The sequence below is a fragment of the Haemaphysalis longicornis genome, unplaced genomic scaffold (assembly GCF_048455015.1).
Source record: "Haemaphysalis longicornis isolate Haplotype H1 unplaced genomic scaffold, Haemaphysalis longicornis Haplotype H1 scaffold_3, whole genome shotgun sequence".
NCBI classification, from domain to species: Eukaryota; Metazoa; Arthropoda; class Arachnida; order Ixodida; family Ixodidae; genus Haemaphysalis; species Haemaphysalis longicornis.
Window position 1 is genome coordinate 16,153,750 of NW_027526335.1, and position 27,844 is coordinate 16,181,593.

At 46.3% G+C, this 27,844-nt stretch overlaps 1 protein-coding gene across 2 annotated transcripts; it reads left to right on the plus strand.

Moving 5' to 3' along the window:
• LOC144174024 (FMRFamide-activated amiloride-sensitive sodium channel-like) lies at positions 1–27,844 on the plus strand. 2 transcript variants are annotated; one of them, XR_013323419.1, is made up of 12 exons: positions 1–419; positions 2,337–2,497; positions 5,590–5,705; positions 8,180–8,340; positions 8,986–9,093; positions 12,676–12,796; positions 13,524–13,755; positions 14,781–14,832; positions 18,133–18,161; positions 25,085–25,157; positions 25,466–25,629; positions 26,947–27,844. XR_013323419.1 is itself a non-coding variant. In XM_077702425.1 (11 exons), the coding sequence occupies exons 1-11, from the start codon at positions 24–26 to the stop codon at positions 25,577–25,579; spliced, it is 1,563 nt and encodes a 520-aa protein (XP_077558551.1). In that variant the 5' UTR covers positions 1–23; the 3' UTR covers positions 25,580–26,787. The 2 variants fall into 2 exon arrangements, 1 of the variants encoding a protein (XP_077558551.1); XM_077702425.1 differs by lacking the exon at positions 26,947–27,844 and having other exon boundaries at positions 25,466–26,787.

Below are 27,844 nucleotides of genomic sequence, written 5' to 3' on the forward strand. Positions count from 1 at the left end.
CATCTCAGTCCAAGGGCGACAAAATGGACCCGTCTTCAGAAGCGTTGCCGGCCGGCGATGGTCGCGCGCTTGTCTCCGCGGCATCCAGATACGTGGCCCGCTTGGCTCAGCAGTCCCCCGTGGTCGGTCTCGACGTGGTGTGCGATCGGCGATGCAGCCCGTGGCGGAGGTTGGCCTGGGTTGCTGTCATGATATTCTTCTGCTACCTGACCATGTCCGGCTGGTGCAGCGCCATCGGAGGCTACCTGACGTACGACGTCACGGTCTCCCTGCAAACGTCGTCCAACTCGTCTTTCACCTTCCCGGACATCAGCTTTTGCAACGTCAGCCCGATGAACCGAAGTGTGGCTTGTCGGGATGGGAGAACCGGAGAAGAGAGCTCGGCTGCAAGCGAATCGGACTTCTGCACCTCCTCCATTGTGAGAACGTGTTTTTTTTTTGCACCTTGATTAGCGCGAAGATTTAAAAGGACCCTGCAACAATTTCGATAAGCGCTTTCACTCTTTCGTTCACGTCTGGAAGCACTGCGAAAGCTACAGTTATCGCCAGCACGGAGCGGCACTGCGTGATTTGCTCGTCGCACCAGATACGCCTTCCATTTCTCCTTTGTTTTTGTGGCTTTTTTTTTAAAGTTGCTATCGAAAAGCGTTCATTGCTGCAACTGAAGGAAAACCGGCCGACAGCCGCTAAATGGCCTCAATGACGCAATTCGGGCCGTCGAAGAACGTCAACACAGGGAACGAGAGAAAAATATTTTGAGCGAGTTTCCAAGTTATCTGATGAGCATAGAGCAGTAATTTTTGGCTGAGGTACTTTACGACCCCCTAATCTAAGTACTGGGTGCAATGGGGGACTACGTTTTGGAAACATTTAAGATTTAAAAAAAAGTTGAAAAAAGTGTTGCTGAGTCCCTTTAAGTGGCAAGCTGGTATTGACACTGCGGGTTGCTGAATCACCTCATGTGTACAGCAGAAGAAGTATGCGCTGTTAAAAGGCGTCCGCAATTCCACTAATGCTGCATGGGAAAAGGGAAGACCGGCCTTGTTCCTACGTAGCTGCATGCCATCGCCAGGCGATGTGCGTGCCCCGGGTGCGTACCCCGGGCCCCTCCAGAGTGCATTCTGTAGTCACAAAAACGGCAATCCTTTTTGTCTTCGTGGTGCACTCACGTGACGGGAAAATAATATCGGTAAGATTGCGAATCGTAAATGAAGAAAATATTTTGAACAGTCTTGTCCTCATCAAAACACGCCGCACTTGGCGCTTGTTATGCGCGCTTCCATTAAATGATTCATGTGTTGAGGAAGCAGCTCCTGGTTACTCTGTGCCAAGTTGAGTGCTCATCAGAGTTTTTAATAATCAGGTTACAACATGATCAAAGAGTGGCAACAAGCCTAGCACTTATTTAGGTGAATGCATCTGGGTGGAAGCGACCGCGATCATTAGCAAAAGTTTAATGCGTTCCTGTAACGCATTCAGGAGTATGGAGCTGTGAATGGGTTTATTTATGGGGAGCAATACAGCCCTGATAAGCTTAAAGGCAAAGGGGCCCGGGTAATGAACAGCAGCACACACGAAAGGTTAAATGCACGGTGCTTATTTGTGAACAATGTAAACAGAAAATGCAGACGTAATCAAGTAGCCATGGAAGGATAGATGCAGCCACCAACAACCAGGAATAAGAATTTGTGAACAATGTAAGCAGAATTGTAAACAGAACAGAACAATGTAAACAGAATAAGAATTTGTGAACAATGCAAACAGAAAATGCAGACGTAATCAAGTAGCCATGGAAAGATAGATGCAGCCACCAACAACCAGGAATAAGAATCGGTGAAGATAGTCGAATAAGCGAAATATGAATAAGCGGATAGTAGAGGCAGATTCGGAGAAGCTTTCGGGGGATGCACCTTTACCGGAAGCTAAAGAAAAGGAAATGACGTTTGCCTGCGTCTTCGTTTTACATAAAGCTATGGCACATTGGGGTGAAGTCTGTCCCCAAATACACTCTGAATCTAATTACCAGCACCCCTGCTTGGCAGATAACATTTAAGCTCAAACTGAAAAAATAATTGCATTTAGAAGCGCATTCGATATGCACCTGAACAGAAGCGATAAAAGCATTATGACATTGAAATCATGTGGAGACTGAGTTTTTAAAGCAGAAATCAGATAACCACATTCGGCGAAAGTTAGTAGGAGCAATAAAACATTATTAGGAGCTTTGTCTGGCAGTAAACGACTAACATTTGCTCATTCTGCTAATGCTACTGAAGTTGTCAATAATGAATAGTATTGCATTTACATTATCTTACAGTTTGCTTTCCGGTTTTCAGGAATTCAGCGATAGCGAGCTCCTGCGTATTTCTGAGAGATTGGAGGCAACTATGGCGGAGCTGGAAGTGAAAGACCCGCAAAAGCTCAGAACAATGTTCTTCGAGAGGAAAAATATGATCGTGGATTGTCAGTTTTTCCACAGCGACTGCAACGTTGAAAAGTAAGAAGCATCTTGTGCACCAGAAGCCAAATTTAGCGTCCAAAATGGCATGGCACACTGTCACATATGCATAACTAAAAAGAAGCGACAGAATTAATTGTTGCATCAAAGATATCAGGCGATAAGACTCTCTCCCGCGTCCATCGCTCAGTGGCAGGCATGCAGACCTGGGGCGGTATTCTCGTGTTTGTCCGCTTGAAAACGTCCGTTTTGCGTCCGTTTTGTTGTGACGTACTTTCAGTTGTATGCGGGCTTTGGGTTGATTTTTGCGCAACTGTTCTTGTAAGCACATTTTAAACGACTCAACCTATTTCAAACTATTTTTTATGTTTTAATTGTTCCGCCAGCGAACCAACAACAAGGCGACGAAAAATCGTCTGCTCCAAATCGTCTGCTCCGAGAAGCCGCAGCTCATCAGAGTTACTGGATATATACAATTATATTGAGTAACTCTGGCAGCTCATAGCTCCGCCGTGTTTGCATGGCGTCACATCCGGGTGTTCGCTTTTAGCCAATCAGGGCTTGCTCAAAACAGACACAAAACGGACAAAACACGAGAATACCGCCCCTTGCCCAGGCAGTTTCAAACGTTATCACTTCGCACTCCCCCTCTTACGTTCGTCATATACCATGAGAAATTTGAGGACGCTTGCCCCTTCTGTTGAATAAAAAGAGCCTCGCTTCTTCATATCATGCGACCACGTCCAGATGTCCTGACATCAGGTAGAAGCACTCACCCCGTTCTCCATAACCTATCGTCTCTTCCCGAGTGAAAGTCTGGACCCTCCAGCCCAGCTCCCTTCGTGCAAGAGGCCCTCGCCCAATGGCCGAAGACACCCAGCTCCCAAAATATCCCGAGCCCCTGTGTCCGGACGACTGTGGAAATGACTCAGTGCACCAACATTTGGGCAAAATGAAGTTTTATTACTACTACACTGTGGTCCCAAATGATGACCTGAATTAAACGTCTGCATCAGGCTTTCTGAAAAAAAAAAAGTGTTGCAAATGTTTATCACAAGTTGGGCAGATCGCAACTTGTCGTACACACAATTGTCTACCGATAGCCAGGAGGGCTTGGGTTGGTCTTCACCGGCACCAGTGAAAAAATTGAGTCAAAGCCTCGCCACAGAGCAACCATTTAATAAAATTAGGTAAAATATAAGCTAGGTACAAATGACTGAATCGAAACACGAATAAAGCTTACGTGCACGCCGACTACATTAACACAAACACAAACGAACACTAGACGCAACCACGAATAACGAACAGGAATTTTCCACTATAACCGCTATATGTATAGCGGTCATAGTGGAAAATTCCTGTTCGTTATTCGTGGTTGCGTCTAGTGTTCGCATAGCGCAAAGTTTTTGAAACTAGTCTCTTAAGCAACATTGTTAAAATCCTTGATAGTCACCCGGTACCGATGACTGTTTTGATAATTGTGATGTATCTCTTGGTGTGGGGAATACAGAAAAAGAGGCGTTAGCGGTAGATTTGCTCGTTGATCCGGAAGGCGAACCTGGAGCCCCTTATTGTTGAGCTCCGGATACATGGACTCGACGAGGGAGGATTGAGTCGACTGGTGGGTTCATCTACTTCGACCCCTCCCACGTATATATTATATGAACTGCGTCCAAAGAACCGAGGCGAGGGGGACTGGAGGTATTCTTGGAAAAGGAGCTACCGCACTTCTTTTTTTGCTAAATGTTAGCCTTAAACTTTGTGTGCGCGTTACACTCGGGCTCAAAACCGAAATAGGCTTTAAAGCGACCTACAGCATTGCCATTGACACGAGTTCCTCCGAAAATCCAACTCAATCAAATAAAAGAATGATCCTTCAACAATTTTGATGCACTAATTCCTGAACGACATAACTTGGCCAGCTGTTACACATTTTTCTAGTACTGAAATTTGCCCTTCAAGTGCAGAGTTATGAAGGTCAAGACACTGGAAATCGCAAACAGCTTTAATGCTCCCCGCTATAGTTTTATTACCACTAGGAGCTAAGTAAGCAAGTTTATGAAGCACAGTTTAATTTTGGCTGTGACAGTTGCAGCGTCAAATAAAATATCCTTCTTCCAGGTACGTGGTGTCATGTTTTTTTTAACATCTGCGCAGTAAAGTCGGCGTCAAAATGATTTTTTTTCGTGCAAATACGGTATTCAGCTCCTCACGGCCCGCTGACTCAGCCCGACGAGCGCGTAAACCCATACCCTGCCTGTAAGTCGAACGGACTGGCTCCGACGGCTTTTCGACTCACCACGCCCGCTCTATACATGGGTGCATTGAGTAGAAAAAGAAAACTGTTTTTCTCGACTCAACTCTCCCTCGTTGTGTCCATGTATACAAGGCTTTAGTCTTGATGTACATAGCCTTGATGGGTGGGGAAAACCATCAGCATGTGAAAACATAACAGTAACACACGAATGCCTTCTGCGCACAAGCGAGTCTGCAACAAAATTTTGCAACGCCCCTGTAAAGCGTGCACCATTGCACACACATAAGTTCTGTGGCAAAGCATCGGGCGCTTCGTTTGTCTTGCTCGTTTTTTCTTCTAGTGTCCGAGTATTTCTTGCGCCTTTAAACCCTGTCATCGGGCGAAAATTTGGGCCTGGTTTTGCGCGCAGAGAAAGCAGCAGTGCAAGAGTGTTAAATCACTGAAACAATCCCACAGGGACTATTGCTGCAGCGAAGCATCATGCAGACACATGCTGGTAATGCTTCGTCGCACCCCTTGAGTCTGACTAAACGTTTTGCCGGTTGTGGAAATTTGAAATCTTTAGCAGAAGTATGTGACACTCCTATAGAGCATGCACAATTCAAAGTGACAGGTGTAGTCGCGAGCTATTGCAGAAGCGCGTGGATAACGAACCATATTTTATGCGTCGCCTATATATAGGTGCCTTGGGTACCTGGTGTACATACTACATGTTAGAAAAAAGTCCTACGCGTGGTTCGCATGGCCGATAATAACGGCAGGACCAACCAAGAAAAAGATTTCAAAGTTCCTTTTCAGCCACCGACAAATTTGTTCAAAACCTCGCATTCTTCTGTAATCACCCTAAAACTTTACTTTGCCATTTTAATTCCAGGGTCTGGGAACGCGACATGAAGGGCTGCTTCACCTTTCACGAACCACGATTTATTTCACAAGAACCAAGTCTCAGAGATGTTTCGGAGACTGAACCGGAAAACTGGAATAAGAGACGTGAGATCTTTTAGCAATTTCTCAAGTCGCAGCTTTCTTCAAGGATACCTTAAGGCTAACTTCCAACGGAGCTATAACACTTGCTTCAGCTGTAATTTAATTACAAGTGGACCTTTTTAAAGCAACCCTTTGATGTCCAAAACTGAATTTTTTTTTAAATTGTGGAAACATTTTTATGACCTAAAAAGACATCCGATATCACAAATATGAAGTAAAAAGATTGGTTTACTAGGACGGATACAATGAGGTGTTACACATGGGCAAAACTGGGCACTTGCTGCTCCATATATCAGTTGAACAAGAAAGCTACCTTGACCAGCATGAATTATGGTTCAAGTGACGACCATAAACGTAAAATTTGTATTGCTATCATTTGCGATAGCAACAAAATTGCACAATTTCGCTTACCTGTCACTAGCCCATGCATTGAGCCGCCGGGCTCGATGCGAGATAACACGCATAAACAAGACTTGTTTTTTAGCGCACGGAAGTACGTGCTGCCCTCTCTTTTTTAATTTTTGAAGGTCCAGGAACCTTTGTTTGGGAACACATGGTGTTAAATGTCGGAAGAACCACATAGTGCGGGAGAAAATCAATATTGTTTGAGTTGTTGTTCCTGAGCAACATTGAGCATCAAGGGGTGACACCGCCTAAACACATTTCTCGCCACATTCTTTTGCCGTTAGCCGATTCGCCGTGCTCTAACAACGCACATTTATGTTTCTTTTTAAGTGCGAATGCACTTTATAAGCGACCCCAAACCATCCACCGCCGGCGGCGGCGGCGGCGGCGTCCGCAGTGCTTCTCTATATTTAAAAAAGAAACAGCATCCGGCGCCAGGTTTCGATCCGAGGACTTTGCGGCCGCAGCGCGACGCTCTACCGACCAAGCCACGGACGCGACGGTGATATCAGTGTTAGTGACGCGCCTTATATCTTTAACGCATTCAAACTACGTCGTCAGCGGCGTGCGTTGGCGACTCAGCGGCGTTATAGCGGCTTGATAACTGCGTGGTGTACACGTGATACTACAAACCCGATGGAAGAGATGGAAGAGAAGGCGGCGAGGCGGTGGGCTGCGGGGGCCGAGCGCAAGCGCCGCAAGCGGGCCGACAACCGTGCATTCGCACTTTCACATTCTCCCCCTCGGGGAAATGCGGGGGAATTTTTTTTGTGTGGTCTTTTCGTAGGAGAATTTACTCCATCAATAGCTTTGCCACGTTAACGTTTTTTGAAGGTTTTTTTGTAGCTGCTGTAGAGTCAATGAACCAAAATTAGCAGTACCATGTTCTGTTGCCCAAATGCTGGCCAACCTCAGAATTGGCGCTTACTCGGCCCATTTTCTTTCCTGGCGTAGGAATGAGTCCCTGCAGACTGATTGAAATGGTTACGTGATATGAAATACTGTGCGGCAGCTGTAAATGAAGCGCGTGCATACTACAGGAATAGAAATATGACAATCACCTATTTTTTTCCTCCGTAATTTGCATGAATGTTTGTCAAAGTGACGTGTGGAGAATATAGTCAATACAAGAACAACTACGCCGTTGTTGCAAAATGCCTGGGTATGAATACTGGAAAAAAAGACAAAATAACGAGAAAGATGACCAAGTGTCCTAATTAGGATTCAGTTGGTGGATTTGTCGGGCGCGATTGAAAGGGGAGAGGATATATGCACGCGAATTTAATTTTCCTCCGGGAGCGAAACGGATGATCGTAAAGGGCGCCACAAAATCGTAAAGGACGCCACAATGCTCATGCTATAAGCGGAGGGTCCTCTCAGCTTGAGCTTGCAGAACTTCTTTGACGTAGTATGACGAGCTCCTTATGCAGCCCGTAGCTGGAATGAAGCAAAATCTGACTTTGCAATATGTACTAATGCGCGATTTTCAATTCCGCGCAACTGTTGATGAAGATGATGGCAAATAGAACGATCGTTCTGGCGTTACTGTGCGACTTTATGGGTGGATGGGAGTCCGCCCAAGGGCTTTCGCTGCAAAACAGAAAACTACAAATTGGCGGATACTATCCAAAAACACCCAACGGGTCTGGTGCTTCCGCTACAATAATAATATATCTTTATTCGCACTGCATATGCTTCGACATATTATTGGAAATTAAGATGAAGAAATGGGTGTGGGCAGGGCATGTAATGCGAAGGCAAGATAACTGTTGGTCATTAAGGGTAACAGAGGGGATCCCTAGAGAAGGCAAGCGTGGCAGGGGGCGGCAGAAAGTTAGATGGGCAGATGAGATCGAGAAGTTTGCGGGGATAAATTGGTCGCAGTTAGCGCAGGACCAGGATAATTGTAGATCCATGGTAGAGGCCTTTGCCCTGCAGTAGGTGCAGATAGGCTGGTGATAATGATTATGATGATGATGAAGCTTCGACGCCCGCATCGTATACGGTTCAGCTACGACTGTCGCAGCAGCAATGAGGCCAAGAGTGAAGTTGAAGCTCCCCTGCCCATGCAGGTATGGAACTGGTTCTGAATCCTCAAGAGCACGAGTATTTACCCGCAGTCGGCGAAGTTGGATTTATCGCCCTCATACACACCCCCGGCACGAGCCCGACTCCTCAAACGGACGCAGTCTTTGCCCCTCCGGGCTACACAACATACATCGGTCTCACCTTGGTGAGTGCTAACATGCGGTCTCGAAGTGGCAGCCAGTTTGAGAGACAGCAATCCTTCTGTCAATAACACAAATCACTTCTTACATTGAGCACGAGAAACATGCTGAAATGTCGCCGTCTCAGACGCTACTGCCACCCGTGGGTTGTCATGGTAATGGTGAAAACGTATGGGCGAACGTATTAAAAAAATAAAAAAAAATACAAATTAAAACAAAAATGAAATTTATACTACGTCCACTGTGGCAAACTTTTAAAACATCACCGAAGAACGTTAACGAGAAAAAAAGTTGGACGTTGTGACAATAATAGCTTAGTCCTATTTGCAACAAGATCTTTGTCCTGCGACTTGCAGTTGCGGGGGGATGTAGCCGATTGCAGTGTTGCGTAAGCTCTCTCCAAAATAGGCAGCGCACTTTTCCTGTCAACTGAAATTTTAAGCCTTTGGTACCTGGGGTGCAGGTTTGAAGGCATGCTAAAAACAGCTATCAGCGTGCGTTTCTTTGTTGAAACTGAGGGTCGTACGGTCATGCATGGAAGTTTCGGATGGTTGGTGGAGCCATGTGGCCATTGTGGGACCATGTGCGAACTATTTGATGCGTAGGACATGCTGTCATGGCATGCATGTCAAGCTCTGGCCTCCATGCAGTTTGTTCAAACTGGGCTGCCCGAACCGTACCAGAAGCCGTGCTCACGTGACTGGCCCCGGCATTTGGCCTTCCACGCGTCGCTCGGCGCTAAGAAGTACAGTAAGAAGGTAGGTGTACGCGAGCATTTTGAAACAATTAGATTACCAGTTTTTGTGCTTGTCCGTCTATAAACCTCTAAAACGCAGAAATATTAAGTGGAGAGGGGAAAACTAGTGCTGGTCCTCCCCTCCTCTTGTGCACTGTCCATCAAGCAGAGACTTCGTTCTTACTCCTCAGGCCACCTTTAGTCCTGTCACCTGCATTACCGAATAGATCAAAGTTCCTGTAGTGCGGATACTCAAAAACTCTCGCTGACGCATGCCTGTCGGCGAAAGAGGGGAAGAGAGAAAAGAAGGAGAGAATTAAATAAGTGCGCTGGCCATTGCAACTGTTGGCTTGCGCGCGGAGATAAATACGGTTCATGCAAACGGCGAAAGGTTTACTCTTGCGAGGGGTGACCGCAGGTTGCACAAGCTCTCGGCCTCCCGACAGCCTGCATTCAGGGAGCGGAAGCTGTACAGTCAAACCCGTTTATAGCGAACTGCAATATGCACCGCGATTTGTTCGATATATCCAATAGTTCGATATAGCCGAACCCGGCTATAACGAGCTTATTGTTACGAGTTCGCATTGCGTGGTAGCCACCCCCCCCCCCTCTCCTCAACTCCACCATCCCCGCATGCAGAAACGAACACAGTAAAGTGGCCATTAACCATACCCAAAACAATCCATTTTTTGCAATTAATAAAGCTTCTTTCCGCCTTAACTGCCTACTTTCCAAAAAAAAAAAAGCGGTGATTTTTGTTTTCACTTTCGTTTTGGCGGCTACAACTAACATAGCATTCTCTACACGAAACATTGTTTGGAGCAGTACGAGTCAGCGTTCTCCAAAATCGAGGAAGCATTGGCGGAGCACATCGACTGCCGAAAGCGCTTCACTATAAGCATCCGACGGCTTTCACTCGCGACATCATCGGCAACGTTGGCGAGCTCTTCCCACAGTTCACCGATGCTGCTGTCTCGGTCCGGACTCGCTGACTGGGCGGGTTCCGTCGTAAGTCCCACGCGTCGGAAATAGTTACGAAAAGTGCCGGCCGTCACATCACTCCGTGCAAGGCGCAATGTCCCAGTCGCGGCTCTTGCTCCGTGGTTGCGACCAATCCACATCTCAATCGCCGCTCCGAGACCATTCTAGGCGCGCGGAGTTCGATATATCGGATGTGAACTTCGTTATAAGGAATATGTTTCCCATGTATTTCCGTAACTGAATTTTTTTTTGTTCGATATATAGCATAATTCGCTTTATCCGGGTTCGTTATAGCCGGGTTTGACTGTATGACGTCCCCGCCATTTGCTGAACGCTGAACAAGGCGTTCGCACTGACCAGCACCGCATGAAAGTACGAAGCCCGTATCTGACTTTTCCTGTGTCTCACTTGTTTTCCTGTGTTTGCCGATGTTTTTCCTTATGTTAAAGAACGAGTTTGGTTGAAATACTTCCTGCAGGCATTTCTCAATTGTTGATGCTCAAACCACTCGTAAGCATATAATAAATTTTCTCTTTCGAAAGCACGAACCTTGTCTCCTGGTTTATTACAAGGCTTTAGAAGCACTCATTTTCCATGTTTGTGGGTCACAAAATGTTACTTGGTATATATTTGAAAGGATATACTGTAGGAGATCTTTTTGACGGTTGTTCAAGCTATGCTGAGTAGATATATGCACAGCCGGGAAAAGATTTTCCGCGTGAGTAATCGGTTGTCTCGTTTGATAGAGTGAGTATGTATGATGGATGGACGTCTGTGTTGTCGTTTTCTTCCTTGTTGTGTCCCATTTTCAGCACTTTTTGGTCAGGCTGCAGTATCGCGCATTACAGTCTTTTTCAGTTGTCTCGCCGTTTTACATAGTTTTTAAAACAGATTAGTTTGTTTGTTGATGCGGAAACATTAATTATGTTGATCGAAAATCTGACGTATAGGGCGCACAAAATGGCCGACCACTCCAAAAATACAAAAATCTGGTCTACGAATTGTCGAAGTGACGCCAATTTTTTCAGAGAAACAACTACGAACAAAGTAACCCATGTTACAAAGTAAACAATGGGTTGGAAAAACGTTAAATAAATTTTGCCCTTGGTGGCATTCGAACCACGTTCCTTCAGAGTGGCATGCGAGAATGGAACCTCTGGAACGCCGCATATCAATGGTTCAAAAGGACAAAACATGGCATTACTTATTGGTTGTTGCCTGTGGTTTAGAAAAGGTTGTTAGAGACGTACTCAGTACCATAGAAAACACTTAGGCGTAAAAATTACGCAAGCAGCTATTAGGGGAGAAGCAAAGCACGTTCCCGCTAATAGCGCGTATGTAGGGCTAACGAGGGCGACTGGCGAAGCCTCTCAGTCATAGTAACCAAAAGAAGCAGGAGATGTCGCAAAGGAGAAAGTATGACGATGGTGAAAATGAGAGGGCACTTGCACTAAACCGGACACGTTTTGTTGAAAGAACCGCGTCATTACCGCGCATGGAATGACTGTGCCCCTTTCCACGTTGCACTTGTACGGATTTCATCAGTGCGGTGCACACAGCGTTGTTCTTTGAACCGTCTACACCAATATGCGTTCCACAATTCAACACTAACGCTTTCATAGGGGGTGTTTAGGTGTCCTAGAACGTTCTGTTTCTGTAACAACCAGTGCAGTACACATGTGCTTTTCTCATAAAAAAAAACCTCGGTTTATGTACAGCCGGTAAAACGCTTGTCTATAACAGCGATTTCAACTTCAACCAGCTACATCCGAAAACTGCCGAAACATACTCGTTCCAAACATGTCGGAGACGAAAGCGAAGGGCTAAGACTTCAGAATTCCGCAGTAGTTTTATTCAAATCCCGCTCCGGCGGGGCAGGATAGGGCTGAAAGTACGAACGCTGTGTTATAGACAAGCCTTTTACCGGCTGTACTTGTGTTTAGCTTTAACTGTGTCCAAGGCTTCATTTGAACTAAAAATGCTGACATGCACGAACCGTGCCACCGGTGATTGTTGTAGGAAAGCATGCCTGACTATACACGCTTCGTGTTCATGGACGCTGTAATGGCTGAAGTGTGTCTTGTGATGGTATGCCTGTCCCATTGGGCTTAACCGGCTTAAAAATAGGACGCCAACAAAATCAAAACAAAAACTTTATCGCAAGCGCGGTGATTCGAGCCTTGAATAAGGAGGAGGAGGAGGTAGCCTTTATTGTGGCAGGAAGACTCTACGTCAAGTGGGGGAAGGGGAAATAGAAGGGGGGGGGGGGGTTTGTAACTTGGGACATCTTAAATGGGTACAGTTCGACCCAAAACAGGTGGGCTCCTTAAGAATGCTGAAGAGGCCGCGTGGGGTGAGGAGAGCAGGCTCACGACTCTAGACTGCTCGCGCTAGACCGCTTTTTAGGGAAAAGTGTGCAATTAAAGCCAGCATGGAGGGTTCCAGTGTACGAGGGTCGATGTAAAGAGAGGCTGTATTTGGAGGAGGCTTGAAGGTTCTGTAGCGCACGAACTTCGGACAGTGCCAAATTAGGTGCTGGAGATTGGCGGGAGTGGGGGAGGCGCAGAAGGGACATCGAGGCGGTAGAGACGTTGAATAAGAATGCTATTTTTTTCCCCTCCAGGACTGCATGCAGACATGTCTGCAGCTCATCACGATCGCGCTCTGCCAATGTCAAAGCTACAGGTGGCCCACAGAAACGAAGGCCGTGAAGGGAAACATTCCACCTGTTTGTGAGAAAAACGGTGGGTCAAGCACTTGTGTTTATGTCTTTTGCCGAAAAGGCCCTAGGGGTAGTTAGACAGGGGGGCACGTAGCAGCACTTTACTCTTTTTTTTTAATCACCAGGCTTCTTTTTCTTTGGTTCTGCCTTGTTCGCGCACATTAATTGTGCATCTGGTTTCGACGCGTATGATTTAACACGCAGAACTTTAGAGGGAATTCAGATGCCTTTAATAATATTTCGCCGAACAGATCTTAGTGATACGCCCTTATTCGGTCTCCGTAAACATGCACCGGCGCTCACGCTGGGAACCGAATATCTGAAGCCGGTAGACAGGGGCGGGATCTCATAAATGCCTTCCCTGGTTTCCAGATTTGCACTTTGCTTTTGAGCGTGTAAATAATTGGATAGGGTAAGGGGCAGACCATTTTAAAGCAACCAAACATTTTTATAACAGTGTTTCTTTAAAGTAAAAAGAGAGATAAAATGTTGTACGGTGATTTTACTCAGACATTACTGAAAACGTTCTTTTATGTGCACGATATTTAGTGACTGTCTCAACTTTTCTTCCTTTTTGTTAGGAGAAAATATTTGCGCACGTATTGCGGAATACTAAAAAAAATACCATTACACGTGTGCCCCGATTGAAAATGGTTGCCTCCTTTGATGTCATCAAACAGGTTGTACCTTAATAAAAATAAAGCCACCACTGAACACTTTTAAAAACAATTTTGCTATCGAACTCGCAGAGGGTGGCAGGTGCTGCGCAAGAAACGTCCTTCGCGGAGTGAACCTGGACAAATTCCGCTGGGACTCCGTGTTTACCAAGGCGAAACGCAAAAGTGCCGGGGAAATGGAGTCAGACGAACCAAATCCACCCAAGGATGATGTCAGTGGAGATGACAACAAACGACACTGCCTTCACAATGTCACACTGGGACGGAATGTCCAGGAAATCTGCCAGTGCCACAGAAGCTGCTAGTAAGTACTTACCGTCAACTAGACAAAGCACGAGGCAATTTTCTTTTCACACAGCGCAAACGCGAATATCTCTGTAAAAAAATATTTGGGCATGCTAAAGCCTCGCCTTTAAAAGTAAAAACAATATACGAGCAGAAGAAGACGTAGATGCACCATCCGCACTCGTAGAAGAACCACCATTCGGAAGAGCGCCCTGCACTGTTAGACAGTACCGCAACCATCGCACACATGCTCTCTCCCGGTAGCCTAGCGGCGGCCCTGAGATGCGGCACACATTATCCACAAAATAACGATGACGTCAGGATCAAAGCGCCACGCGGCAGGCTTCGCGACGAATGAAAACGTTCCGGACCTCCAGTTGACCAATCACGGTTTTCGCGTGACGCCAGCGGCCCTGATTTGCCTGCGACACGAGCGCCTCCCCGTTATCTAGTCATTAGCAGCGTCGCCACGCAATAAAAAGTAGTTAATCGGTTTACAGACAGTTGGTTGTAAATTGTATCGTTAATAGATTATTGAACCAAACTTGTTCAAAAATAATGTGGAAATAGCTGATAGAGGCAATACAGTCTGGTTGTGGCTTCGCGACATTAAGTTCCAGGTTCAAACAGAAACCCACTTTTTTAAGCGCAGTCTAAAAGTATACGTAAACGAGAATTGCGATATTGTGACATAATCAATATACTTTGATCAGCAATGACTGAACCCACATTTGGTGCTTCTAAGCCACACCTACATGATTTACAGCTTTTATATAGAGGGCACAGCTTACTTGAAGTTTATTGCGGATTAGGCACGTTGCCTTTAGTTAATATCGTTAGTGGATTGAAATAAAGCAAAGAATTTCCTTTGTCTCTTGGCGCGTTCACTTAGAACGGCGTCTAAAGTGGCGGGAATTACGCTTGAATAATGATGTTAGGGAAGCAATTATTCGGCGCCCAGCATTATCACGAGAAAAATACTAAGATGCCAGAAAAAAAAAGCGCGTTACGCTTCTACAATAATTCATTCTGAAACCTTTGCAGTGATATCACGTACGCAAAGAGGGTCACCTACGTTCCTTTTGCTACCGAAGATGTAAGTAATACCCGCACTCGTTCGCCAATCCTAAATACTGCTGCCTTCGTATCAAAGAAGTTGTTTGCGTATGTGTTTCGTGTTTGCCTCATCTCTACTGAAAAATAGGCACTGTACCCTTAGTATACCGGGCCCAAAACACGAATAAGGCTACAAGCAATCTATGTTGATGATGTTTGTCCTGAAACGAGTCCTTCGAAACAAGAACTAACTAAACTCAGCAATTTTCCTGCCATCGCACGACTAACAAGGTTCAGTTGGAGTCTAATTGCTTTTCGTGGAGCGGATGCATTTACACTTTCCCTGTGAAAATGTTGGCTAGTCCTTTAGTTCGACACAGCATTAGGGCTACGAAATGTTGAAATATTCATAGAAAATCTGGGTGAGCAACTTCCTTGCGGGGAAGATTAGGCCAGAGGGGAATCGGTGAAGGAATATATTGCCGGGACAGAATATTCGCCGGCAAGATAGAGAAGCGTTGCGCTGGAGACAAAAAGAAACGCACATTTTTTTGCTCAAATAACCTAGGCAGGGAACCTTATAAAAAAAATCGGCACGCGCGGGAGGGGGCAGACGAGGAAAAATAACATTTATCTTTTATTTTCTTCCACATGGTGCTCAAAAAAGCTGAGGCAGTCGTGAAAATAAAATAAATAAGCTCGATGCGCTTAGCAGTTGGCTGGTAAAAACGTCAGTCATTTTTTTGATTGGGTATAATTTATACTTTCGATCAAAGGCTCGGTCTTTGGCTCGGTCTTTATGATAATAAGGTGTTTTGTCTGTGCGCTTTCTCGTCCTTAGGACACTGCCGACCCCCACGGCAGCGCAAATGAGCATGCATATAGCGCTTCTGATCATTCTGCCCCCCACCCCCGCAACTACGCTTCCGCCTCCTTGATCCTATACGCTCCACGTGAAGCACATTTGGCTTAAACACTACAGTTTTAACAAGGCCGCAAAAGCGTTTGTCCATAGGCATGACGAGTCGCCTGAAGTTTTCAGGACTCTTTTGGAGCAGTCCAGGGTTTAGCAATCATTGTCGCATTTCTAACAATATCTACTAAGTGTGCTCCAAATCAACCCCTTTCAAATTTAGGCCACGTTGAGGTCGGCCCGTCAACCGGGCTTTACCTACTGCAGGATTTACACAAAAAAGTCCTTTCCATCCATCCCAAATTTAGGTGCGTTAAGAAATTGTGATTTCTTTCGAGAAAGATCAGTAGCTTTAATTCTATTATGTGGCTGAAAAGTTAAGCCTCCAATGCATGCCTCGGTGAATGTTATCCCTAAATAGTTTGAGTGAGAGCCATCATTGCGTATTTATACGCTTTTAGGCGAGATCTTGCAGCAGTAGTTAACTACGAACGGTTGTATGCAATAGTCGGATGAGTTGCATGCTATGCAGTTCAAAAAAAAAAAAAAAAGCTTGATACATATGCGTGGTCATAAGCATATCTCACAGATATCCTGGAGCAGATATATATCCTTCCAACAATAAAGGCTGTTCAAATCGCTCGTTGTTTTGCTTGTGTTGGGGTCACTGGTTAGGACCTGGGATAGATTTGCATTTATAGCTGCATTTGTATTTAAATTAGCCAGTTACTACAGAATACAAAAAAAAAAAAAAAGAAGCCGTTTAGTGTCCACCAGCACATTCAACATTGTTTCACAAGGTATGCGATGAAAGGTTTTATTCAAGTTACCACTATGACGAGGGCCGCCGTGTTAAATATTCCTCATTAAGAAGCAAAAAAATAAAAATAAAAAATGTCCTCCAGTGCACTGGGTCAGCACGCTTGGAAGCCTCATTGTTTCTGATATACACTCCTGCATGCTGTCTTCTAAAAACGTTTTTTTTTTCATATTTTTTTCTACATTGCTTAAATGACGAATAACTAAACAAACCAATAAAAAGTATCCGGTACAATTTACTGATATAGAAAACTATTTTTTGCTATGCATAAAGAATTGCAGACATCGAAACGGGCCTAATTAATGCAAGACATGGGCCCATTAATCCCTTCTATGAGTCTCGCTAATTAGAAGATTGGTGAGGCATGCGCAGTGACGCTCGTGTAAAATTTGTTCAGTGTTATGCCATTTCAAAATTTTGTCTGCTTTTGATGCTACAGTGGTGTAGCCCTAGAAATAGCCCTTGAATCTTCTGCAGTGCAGAGCAATTAAAAACCGCAAATTTTTAAAGTTGCATGTATTCTCGCTGAAAAGGGCTTACGCTATACGATGGTGAAGCATCAGTTTTAATCCACAGGAAGGATCAAGGGGACAAATTGTGGCTTAGTCGGCATAAATCATATATCGTACAAAACCTCGCGTAGGAAAATGCCGCCCGCGCTGCCTTTCCGCAAGATGCGATAGCGTTTGCCTATGGATTGGCGACGAATAGTCCGCACTCTGTCGCAGAAAACAGCGTATAGGTTGTCTTCACTTGCGAGGCACGCATGCAGGCAACCACGTGAGTGCATCGTCACTGGTTACGTCGGGCTACGCGGTATGGCGGTACTTGTCCGTGCTAAGCATATGATGTGTATTGGGCGTTCCGAACTCTACCCCACCGAACGCAAAGTAATCTCTCGACTCCGATATGAATGCGATTAATAACATCTCTGTTCACACCACCGTTGAGAATCGGGTTGAAACGGAGCAGACGACGCACGCCGTGATTTTTTTTTCTGCAGCGTGCGGGTGCAGTGGCACAAGCCGCGCCATGTATGTGGCGCTTCGGCCATGTCTGTGGCCGTTTCCAGTGTTGCCAAGCGAAGAAATTGACAGCTAAACTTTTCAGTGAATACCATCTATACTCCGAACCGTGGCTTAAGAAGAATCGGTTTGTGCAACGGCGGTGCCGAACTAATTCTAAACTGAGGTCCGCACGTTGAACATCCTTCAGAGGAGAAGCGACGTCCGAGGATCTCATAAATGTCCTGCAATAAATACCCAGAAATCCAAAAAACAGAGTCTCTTGCAGTTTTGCAACCATGTGTCGCAGTGAAGCCACTTCGCGCACATTCTCTTCTTTTCGTAAGAATGTCTACAATTCTTGCGGCTGCTTTTTCGGTCAAGGAGGGGCGGCTTCGGGGCAGACGGGCAGGAGAAGGCAACCTAAGCTGATGCTGGAGCTGTTTTTCAGGCACGTGCGTTGCTTGTGCACCATGCGGGAATAATATCAAAGTCACCGAGGCAACCGAAATCGAAAAGCGGATTTTGGGGGGCACTGTTCTTTAATGTTGAACGGGGTGCATTTTTTGAACCTAGCTGTTCTTTTTTTTTTTTAACTCGTAGGAAACTGACGGTCCGGACATGTTGCAAAGGTGAGTCTTGTTCCCAGGACGGTTCTCGAGGGAAGTTTCATATTGGCTAAACTGAATATTTCATAAAATCAAGATAGGGTAACTGTTTCGAATCTGGATGATTACGATGTAAATTATGCACAGGTCATGGGATGCGATTGCACCCGCCAAGGCGGTTTAGTGGCGTAGTTAGGCTGAGCAGGAGGACGCTGTTGAATTGAGGCCAAATATAAACGCCCGCGTATATGAGTGATTGGCTCAGAGTAAGAATCCCCTGGTGGTACCTCGAGTCATGGTGTTGCTTCGGTGCGTTGGACGCCATTCGAAAATCGGTGGGCGAGCGAATGATAAAGTCCAAGTAAACATTTTAGGGAACCTTAGCTATCCCGATGTTGTTATGTTGTTGTGCATGCGAAATTGCTGCACGGATAAGGTGGACTGGCTCTCGTGGCTACGTTCCGCCACTCCCGCTGATCTATGGGGCCGCATTGCCGTGGGGAGGGGCCACCATGATGTTGGGGATGCGTGCTCGTCTGGAATTACCGAGGCCTGTGGAGTTGGATTTCCATTTCCAGACACCAATTAGCCCAATTTTCTTTTCAACTCAATTACAGTACTTAGTTTCTATGAACTACTCTGAGAAATTTGAAGTCACTAAGGGCATTCTTCCGCCTGTTTCTTATTCTTTAAGCCGCTGGCCGTCTTGTTCGTGTGATGACGGATTTCATAACTTATATATTCCGTCCCTGTAACGATCCTCGAGGAGGGTTAACAATAAATAAATAAATAAATAAAAAAAATAAATAAATAAATAAATAAATAAATATATATATATATATATATATATATATATATATATATATATATATAGAGAGAGAGAGAGAGAGAGAGAGAGAGAGAGAGAACTCTTTAATGTGGGCTGAAGAGGTCAGCTCTGCTAGCGGCAGTGCTTGCTACGCTAGATGGGGATGATTACAATGCGGTGAAGTGAATGTGAGAGATCGGGAAAGCAGCAATAGGGAGAAATCAAAAGTTAAATAAAAATGGCTCGCAATGAAGTGCAAGGAAAAAACTCGAAATAAAGTTATGTAAAAGAAAAAAAAATGAGCGAATAGAGCCCAGGAAGCGCAGAGCGCCTAACAAGAAAAAGGAGTCAAAGCGTACATGACGACGCAAACGCGTACAGACGTAGCCATGCGCACAATGGAAGAATTACAAATTTTGTCCAGTCCTGAATCTCGCAAAAAACGCAGAAGAATTTTTGTCCCTAAAAATGAGTCATTGTTGTTGTGCCAGGGTCCAAGGAAGTGACACAACTGAAGGCTTGCTCCACGTCGAACACGAGACAGGCAGCTCGCCTCTGTAACTCGCGCAGCGGAAAATCGCGGGCATATACACAACAAGTGCTCGGTAGTCTCGTGCACAGCGCACGTGGGGCACCCGCCGCGGTGGCTCAGTGGCTAAGGCGTTGCGCTGCTGAGCACGAGGTCGCGGGTTCGATTCCCGGCCGCGGCGGCCGCTTTTCTGATGGAGGCGAAAAGCGAAAACGCCCGTGTGTACGAAATTTCGGCGCACGATAAAGATCCCCAGGTGGTCAAAATTAATCCGGAGCCCTCCACTACGGCACGCCTCATCGCCTGCGTTGCGTCGGCGCGTTAAACCCCAAAATCAATCAATCAATCAATCAGCGCACGTGGGGCACAGTGGTGATTCCTCCCACCCTATTTTGAACTTGAAGCTTCGGGTGTAAGCCACGTTGAGACGCAAACGATGCAGTACACCTTCAGACGCTTTGCTTAGGTCGGGTGGAACACGGAATTTACAGAAAGGGTCAATTTCATGTAGAGGTGGATATCCACTGCGAGGGTGCTGCCATTTCAACATTTGCTCTCTCCAACCAGTTCGATAGATAAGGGCACAACCATCCTCTTGAGAGAAAGGAAGCTGTGTCGTGTTACGCAGAGAGTGGCCAGCGCTGGCAGCTGCATCAGATATATTTCCTTGCATTCCCCAATGACCAAGAAGCCATTGAAGCACGATGTGATGGCCCGCGCGCACTACCGCTGTGTGGATTTCACTGATTTCACACACAAGCTGACTGCAGTGGTTGGGCAGCCTTCTTAGAGCTTGCAAAGCACCCCGTGAGTCTAAGAAGATCACCCAACGTCGAGCATGATGTGCACCAATGAAATGAAGGGCAGCCCTCACAGCCGCTAGCTCAGTAGTGGTGGATGATGTTTTATGGCTCAGTTTTTTTCTGATTGTGCACTGGACCGACAGAATCCACACGCCAATGGCAGATGATTATGCGGTCACTGAGCCGCCCGCATAAACGTGGGTGTGGTTTGCGTATGCGGTAAATAAATACTCAAGTGTGAAAAACTTCAGTGCAGGTGCGGGCATGGACCACGTTTTGCTTATTCCGGAATTGTCGTTATTATATTCCATGGTGCGAGTATCCACGGTGGCAATGCTGGCTTCACAGGTCGCTGGAAATTTGCTGGAAGCAAGTCTTTTACATGCGATGCAGTGATGGCTGCCAGATGATGCGCATGACACCGAGTGACGTGGCGTAGAGACGTTCGAAGGCACTCTTGATGTTGAAGCACTGACGCAGAGAGGCACCGAGCTTCCCGCAGTGTTCCAATTGTCGACGTGCATTTGGGAAGACCCAGGCACACGCGTAGAGCTCTCGCCAGCACTGAATCTATGACCTTCAGATTTGCAGAAGACAGTTGATGCAGGGCCGGCAGGCTGTGGCGTAAAAGGCCGAGAAAGAGTGCTTGATAGAGCCCAAGAAGAGAGGACACGGAGCATTCCCAAGATTGTCCACTCAGCATGCGCAAAATGCGCACAAAAGACCAAAGCCTTTCTTTCAACTGCCGAATATGGAGAGTCCAAGACATTGAGCGGTCAAAGACGACGCCGAGAAATTTGTGGCATTTGACATAGGGTATCTGCGTACCTTCTACACTGAGCGTATATCGTGAGACGTCACGCCGAGTGAACGCAATCGCTGCACACTTCTGAGGGGAAAAGATCAACCCGCAGCATCTCAGATACTTTCGCATCGTCAGGATCGCTCTCTGAAGTACGGCACGAATGTTTCGGCGGTTTTTGCCTGAGGCCCAGATGCAGATGTCATTTGCGTGCAGCGAAATATTGACGCCTTGGGGAAGAACCTTTGGCAGGCGTATAAGGCATATGCTGAAAAGAGTCGGACTTAAGACACCGCCTTGAGGAACTCCATGTGTGACAGGATGCTCGGTCGTTGTGCCATCACTGGTGACCATATAGACGTACCGATGTTGTAGGTAATCGCAGAGCCACTGGAACATACGTCCTCGCAGCCCTACGAACGTCATCTCTTTTCGGATAGCTTCGTGTGCCACGCTGTCAAACGCTGCCTTGACGTCCAAAAAGGCAGTTATGGTGATATTTCCAGCTGCTTTTTGTCGCGAGATATCCGCCGCCAGGGAAAGTATGTTATCCGTGCTGCTTCGTCCTCTCCTGAATCCAGAAATCTAACGCCTCGATTTTCAAGATCCCAAGCAAGCCGTTCTAACACCATCTTCTCCATCACCTTGCCAATACAACTTAAAAGTGCAATTGGCCGGTATGAATCTATATCGGTTGCCGGCTTGCCTGGTTTAAGGACTGCTACGATCCGGGCGACTTTCCAGCTGGCCTCAAGGCGCGCTCTCTGCCACGATTCGTTGTACATGGAGAGGAGCTGATGAAGATCTTTTGGGCCCAAGTGGCGTAGAGCCCAATACGTGGTGTCATAAGCGCCAGGGGAAGAAGAAAAATTGAGATTATTCAACGCCCTGGTGAGCTCTTCAATGGTGAAAGGTTCATCCATCAGCGTCGCATTTGTGGCGGAGTGACAAAACACGGACACCTCCGAGATAACAACGTTGCAGGGCGGAGTGGTGATCTTCATGCAAAATTTTTCGGCAACACTCACTTCATTAACGCCCTTATGAAGAGCAACCGTCGAGAACGGGTGAAGTGGACTTGGCGGGGTTCTTAAGGTGCGAAAAATTTGCCATATACGTGTTAGTGGCTTTCGTGGAGCCAGCCGAGAGCAGAACTGGCTCCAGCGCAGTTTAGCGAGCTTGCGGATGGGCTTTTGGGCATGTTTCTGCGCACGTCTAGCAGCTCGAATGTCGTCCGGAGACGACGCCTTGCGTGCTCGCCGCTCTGCTCTCCTGCGGAGGGCGCGAAGGCGCTCGTACTCACTGTCTACTGCTTGTACTTCTTTGGGAAGCAAACAACGTCTCTCGGACGCAGCCCTAGCGTTAGAGATAGCGTCAGCAAACTTTTCATGTGTAGTAAAAGTCGCACTGCCATCCTCCAGGATACCTCTAAACTTCGCCCAATTCGTGCTGCACGCTGTGAGTTTTTGCGGAACACCAATTCCCTTGATTACTGTGTAAGTTGGAAGATGGTCACCGCAAAAGCTTTCCACATCAGCAAACCACGACGCGGATGTCACCATGGAGACAGAAATCATTGTCACATCCAAAGCACTTGATGTTTTTCCAGGGAAGAATGTGGCGCTGCCCGTGTTTAGGATGTGCAATCCGGCATCACTAGCGATGTTTAGAAGGCGGTTCCCCCGAGGTGTTGTTTTTCTGCTGCCCCAGCCCGGGTGATGTGCATTGAAATCACCCGTAAGAACATGCGGTGATGGCGTGTTGATCAATATGGAGTGCAGACGCCTGGCGTCAAAGTTCGCTCGGGGTGGTATGTAGCCTGCGATGACTGTAAATTTCACGTCATTGTGTTTTACCGTAGCCACGACGTACTCATTAGAAGAGTGCGAGGGCACACTGTGAACAACAAAGGTCAGATAATTTCAAATCGCCAACAAGACTCTGATTCGTCCCCTGTCAGTCAAGAATTCCAAGAGCGAATAGCCAGAAATCCGAACCTGAGCGCGCAGGTTGGATTCAGATATTGCAATTATTGGGAAACGGTGCTTGTTGACAAATTGCCGGAGATAAGATACTCGGGAATTTAGTCCGCAGGCATTCCATTGAAATATGGTAGCCTGATGCCGGACATTTTGTAGCCGCATTGTGGTGCCAGCGTTCAATGCCATTGCTGCATGAAAGGAGCAACTACATCAAGTAATGTTAAGATGGCACGCACCACTGGAGACGTGAAAGGAGCCAAGAGAGACCGTACAGCATTCAACAGCACTTGCCATGAGAAGCTTGAGGTGTGAGTGGGCTGTTCTTGCTGCCGGCTTGTTGGAGTTCGATGAGGACCGTTGCACGCCAGCCGTAGTGGTGCTGAAGTCTACGTAGCAGAATCCACGCAAGGAGCAGATGAGGCGATTGAGGCTCCACTATTGTTTAATTGCTGAGACGGAAGCGGTGGGAAGTCGGCAAAGTCATCGACTGCAGCCACCTTGGGTTGTTGATTTTGTTTCTTCCCTTGGGCCATCTTGGTACCACGGTGTTTGGAGCTTTCACTAGTAATGACAGCTTCTCTTGCTGCCTGGTAGTCAACCTTGTTCAGACTCTTATACTTGTAAATGGTCCTCTCTTGGCGGAGGGGTGGAAAGGAGGCATTGGCAGCTTCGTGACTTTGTCGACAATTGGAGCATCGTATTTCGTCGGACTTGCAGTCAGTACGATCATGGCCGGCTCCGCACCGGGCACACCGGACTTTGCGGTTGCATGTGCCAGCTATGTGCCCGAACCTTTGGCATTTAAAGCATTGCTTCGGTTTTTCTGTGTATTCATACACTTTATACCGAGTGTAAGCCCAAGACAACATGTTCAGGCTTTGTGTCAGTGTTGAAGACGACGTAAATTGATTCCGACGTTTTTTCCAAGCGACGTACTGATTTCACTGGCGTTCTTTGTAGCAGGTGCTCTTTTATTTCAGCCTCGGTATCTCTAGCGGTACGCCTCTGATGACTCCAGCGGCGCAGGTGTCCGGGCGTGGTTCATAGGCTTCAACAGCGATGCCCACGAGAGTGGTGATCTTCAATAAACATGCTGTAGAGTCGATGTTTCTCGTGTCAACCGCAAGTAGATAAAGCCTGTGATTCGGCCGCAGCTGTAACACGCCGTCGGGGGCCACGAGTTCGAAGCTAGCTTTCAGCTGTACTGGGTTGAACCGAGTGACAATCTGCTTAGGATCTTTTGGTCTGAGTATCACAGTGAGGCCGTGCTTCAGTACATTCACCGGAGTGTTGCTGTCCCCGATGGGCAGGGAACCCTTCGATCTCCGTCGACGTCGTTTACCTAGAACCAGTTGAAATTCACTACCGTCGGCAGCATCCATTTCTTCACCATCAGCGGGTGAATAAATGACGGTGCCAGAAGAAGCAGAACAAACCGACACTGAGTCCGCCATCGCATCTTCACGGGGAGAGCCAACATGCACAACCAACGGCTGTGCCTGCATCCCGACTCCTACAGGCAGCGCGCCAGGTGCAATTTCAGTCGACATGACGTGAGGTAGAAAAGGCTGTGTCAAACCTGCAGGAGGCTGCGCAGAGTACCCGGCTGAGGCTGCAGAGGTTATGACCGGTAAGCCTATTGCGTCAGGAGCAGTTCCGGTAGGCAGGCCGAGAAGCGACCCAGGCGGTGGGCCCGCTGGCCCCAGATAGCCCGCGGGCAGCATAACAGGCGACAAGTCGTTTCTTATCTAACAGCGCAATCCTTTAAGCACCACAATAATAAACTCAGAGAGCAGCGCAGCGGACGAATCTCAAATAAATAAATAAATAAATAAATAAATAAATAAATAAATAAATAAATAAATAAATAAATAAATAAATAAATAAATAAATAAATAAATAAATAAATAAATAAATAACTTCTTCTCCAAATAAATAAATAAAAAAAAATTCCTCTTTGGAGAAATGATTCAGCGATTGAAAGTTATGTTTCGTAATGCTAAAACGTTTTATTTTCTTGCAGAAACCTTAGTAAAGTCGTCGTTTATTTCGCAACATCCAACTTCGATAACATCCGCACTATGGCCAAGTACGGCGTAAGTATTGTTTTATATTTGCACAGCATAAATACGCTAATATTACGGACACCCGCGAACTCACAGACCATATAAGCTGCACTGTGCAGTGGTGACGCGAGCTAAACGAACGAAACTTGCACAGCGCAACTGAAGGGCCCCGGAAGACAGAAAATGAAACACGAGGTGGTTTCTCTCTTCTGTTGCGTTTTCTGCCGGCCACGTCCATATGTTGCGGTGTTTGTTCTTGTTATTGTTTATGGTGTTAACGGCACTAGATACACAAATTCGCTGCTGAGCTACATGAGGCGTCGTGTTTGCTCCAACAGGATATCCAAGTTCTTGGTGCCATCGGCTCCCTGAATGGAATGTACTTCGGCCTCTCTTTCCTCATGGCGCTTCACCTGTTCGATCTTCTGATCACCGGCTGTTTGCACTCTTAAAGACGCGTCTCATTTCCTGGAGGCAAGACCGCGACAAATGATACGCAGCAGTGAGTGCTTTTTTAACAGCGGAGTGGCTTAAGCTTAAGCTTGGTCCGGTGGCGTTAGCAAAAAATACCGCGGAAAATTCTGCGCCGCCTGTAAAGGGTGCACCACCACATACAGGGTATTATAACGGCGAAGCCGGCTTTCGCGCCTGCTCGAGTGTGAGAACAGGGGGCATATGCGTATGCACAACCCTTACTATACCATTTTAAAGGCGATAGTCTTTCTTCGGCTAATAAAACGTAAAAAAAAAATGCTGCAGCTTGCACTAGTGGTGCAAGGCTGGAGAAACAGAGGAGCTGGGTTCGGCCAAGCTTCTTTTCCCCTGGAATCAGTGTGAGTGACCGACCGTAACCGCCTTGCAAAATCCGGCTAAACTTGGCCTCACTCTTCAACAGAGAAGCGCGAAAGCTTGCTCACATCAAAACTGCGCCAAAAGTGCGTCCAATCGGTCGCCAAGCCGAAAAAAATCCCAAATCGCAAACGAAGAACAAAACCATGCGACGATTTTTCTAGCAATAAGTAAGCGCACCTAATAACGATCCAAATGTATACCGATGTGTAATTTAGGAGATAAAGGTATAATATTGCGCTCCTTCATGATTGATGCGTGTATTTTCTTATCTAGAGCCGTTCCTTTTCCACAGTTTTCAAATAACCGCTTCGACACAATGGAAGCCCGGTTTCAGTCAGGCACGCGACGTGTGTCCGGAGACCTTATCAGAACTTTTCGGTCGACCAACCGGTCTACGGGGAAATGTATTTGTTTTTCGACAGAACACCATCGGTCACACTAAGAAAGCATACGATTTGAAAGCTGCCGCGTGGGCAAGATTTGGGCACGTGCTACAGATACTTTGGGGATCAAGCATAATTCGTAGCTTCCCGTCTGGCATGTGTTGCATTTCTAGCGTAGCATAGGAGCCTATAATGTTATCTTGACTGATTTATAGTATTCATGGCGCTGCCCATATTTTTGGGAGCGGTCTGACTGTTTTCTGTGTTAGCTTCTTGGAGCGGGCGAGTTTGTTTTATGCTTGAATTTCGGTAGCCCGAAACTCTTTTCAAAGTGACGGTAATCACGCAGCGCGATGCTGCTTTTTCAGGTGTTCAAGGGCGTGAAAATAAGTTTTTAAAAGTGCCTAATACTTTCGGTGGTCCTTGTTTACTTTATTGTTTTGTCACCAGAAAAGCAGAATAAAGCCTGTAAGACGAATTCTTACATATTATCTAGCGTACAGGTGAGATGGATTTCACAGCCATGACTGTGACCCGCCCGCCATACTCATTGTTTAATGAGCGTCTTTCAACATTTTTTCCAGCAGTGACGCCATGGAAACACCGTTTGACTAGAGGCAATGCTGTTGTGTGAACATCTGGCACACAAAAAAGAACTTCGACGCTTGTAAAATGACACGTGACATAAGAGTGACGAGAAATGGTTCGCTTATAGATGTTGGCAGGCTCACTAACGAGTGCACTCTCACACCACGCACTCACGACTCACGAGTGAGTGGTGAGTGAGCCTTAACACGTGAGCGTCACTCGCAGTGAGCACCACTCACCCCTCGCGAATGTCTCATCACTCTCGAGCGCCACTCACCGGTCCTGAGGGGTAAGTGGCGCTCGTGAGCTGTACCGGTACTCGTGAGTGGTACCAGCTGAAAGTGACCACGGCTAATTGGTATCACTGAAGCTCGCAGTCTACACTTTTGCAAAAAAAAAAAAAAACAGGAAGTCGCTACTCAAGAAAATATTTAAAAGCATGTTTAGTGCAAATATTGGATTAAATTATATGAAATGCGAGGAATCATAAACTATGTTTACTGAAAGAATTCTTTCAAAAAAATTGCGCAATAATAATTATGCGTAAAATAAGCACAATAAAAACACAGGCACACACTTTAGGAAAATTGTTCTTAGAGATCTCGAAGAACAAAAATGAAGAAAAAAGAAAAGAGAGAGATAATAAACTTTATTACGAGCATCGTTATGAGGGTTAGGGTCTTCAGTCTAGGAATAATTCATTAGAAGATCCTGGTGCAACGGCCCTTACAACTAGCAAACAATGATAGAAAGATCGACAAACCTGTAATTGATTCAACTGCAAACATTGTTGTTTTTTCAGTCAATCATTGGCACACCAGAATCTCTCTTTATACCGAAATCGCCCTGCAGTGAGACGTCCGGGTTCCTAACTGTACGTGTGTTGATATATCC

Coding starts and splice junctions, on each gene's coding strand:
- LOC144174024 (XM_077702425.1), top strand. CDS start 24: ATGGACCCGTCTTCAGAAGCGTTGCCGGCCGGCGATGGTCGCGCGCTT. Junction 12,797..13,523: donor ACCTGTTTGTGAGAAAAACG/GTGGGTCAAGCA, acceptor TCGAACTCGCAG/AGGGTGGCAGGTGCTGCGCA. Junction 25,158..25,465: donor GCACTATGGCCAAGTACGGC/GTAAGTATTGTT, acceptor TTGCTCCAACAG/GATATCCAAGTTCTTGGTGC.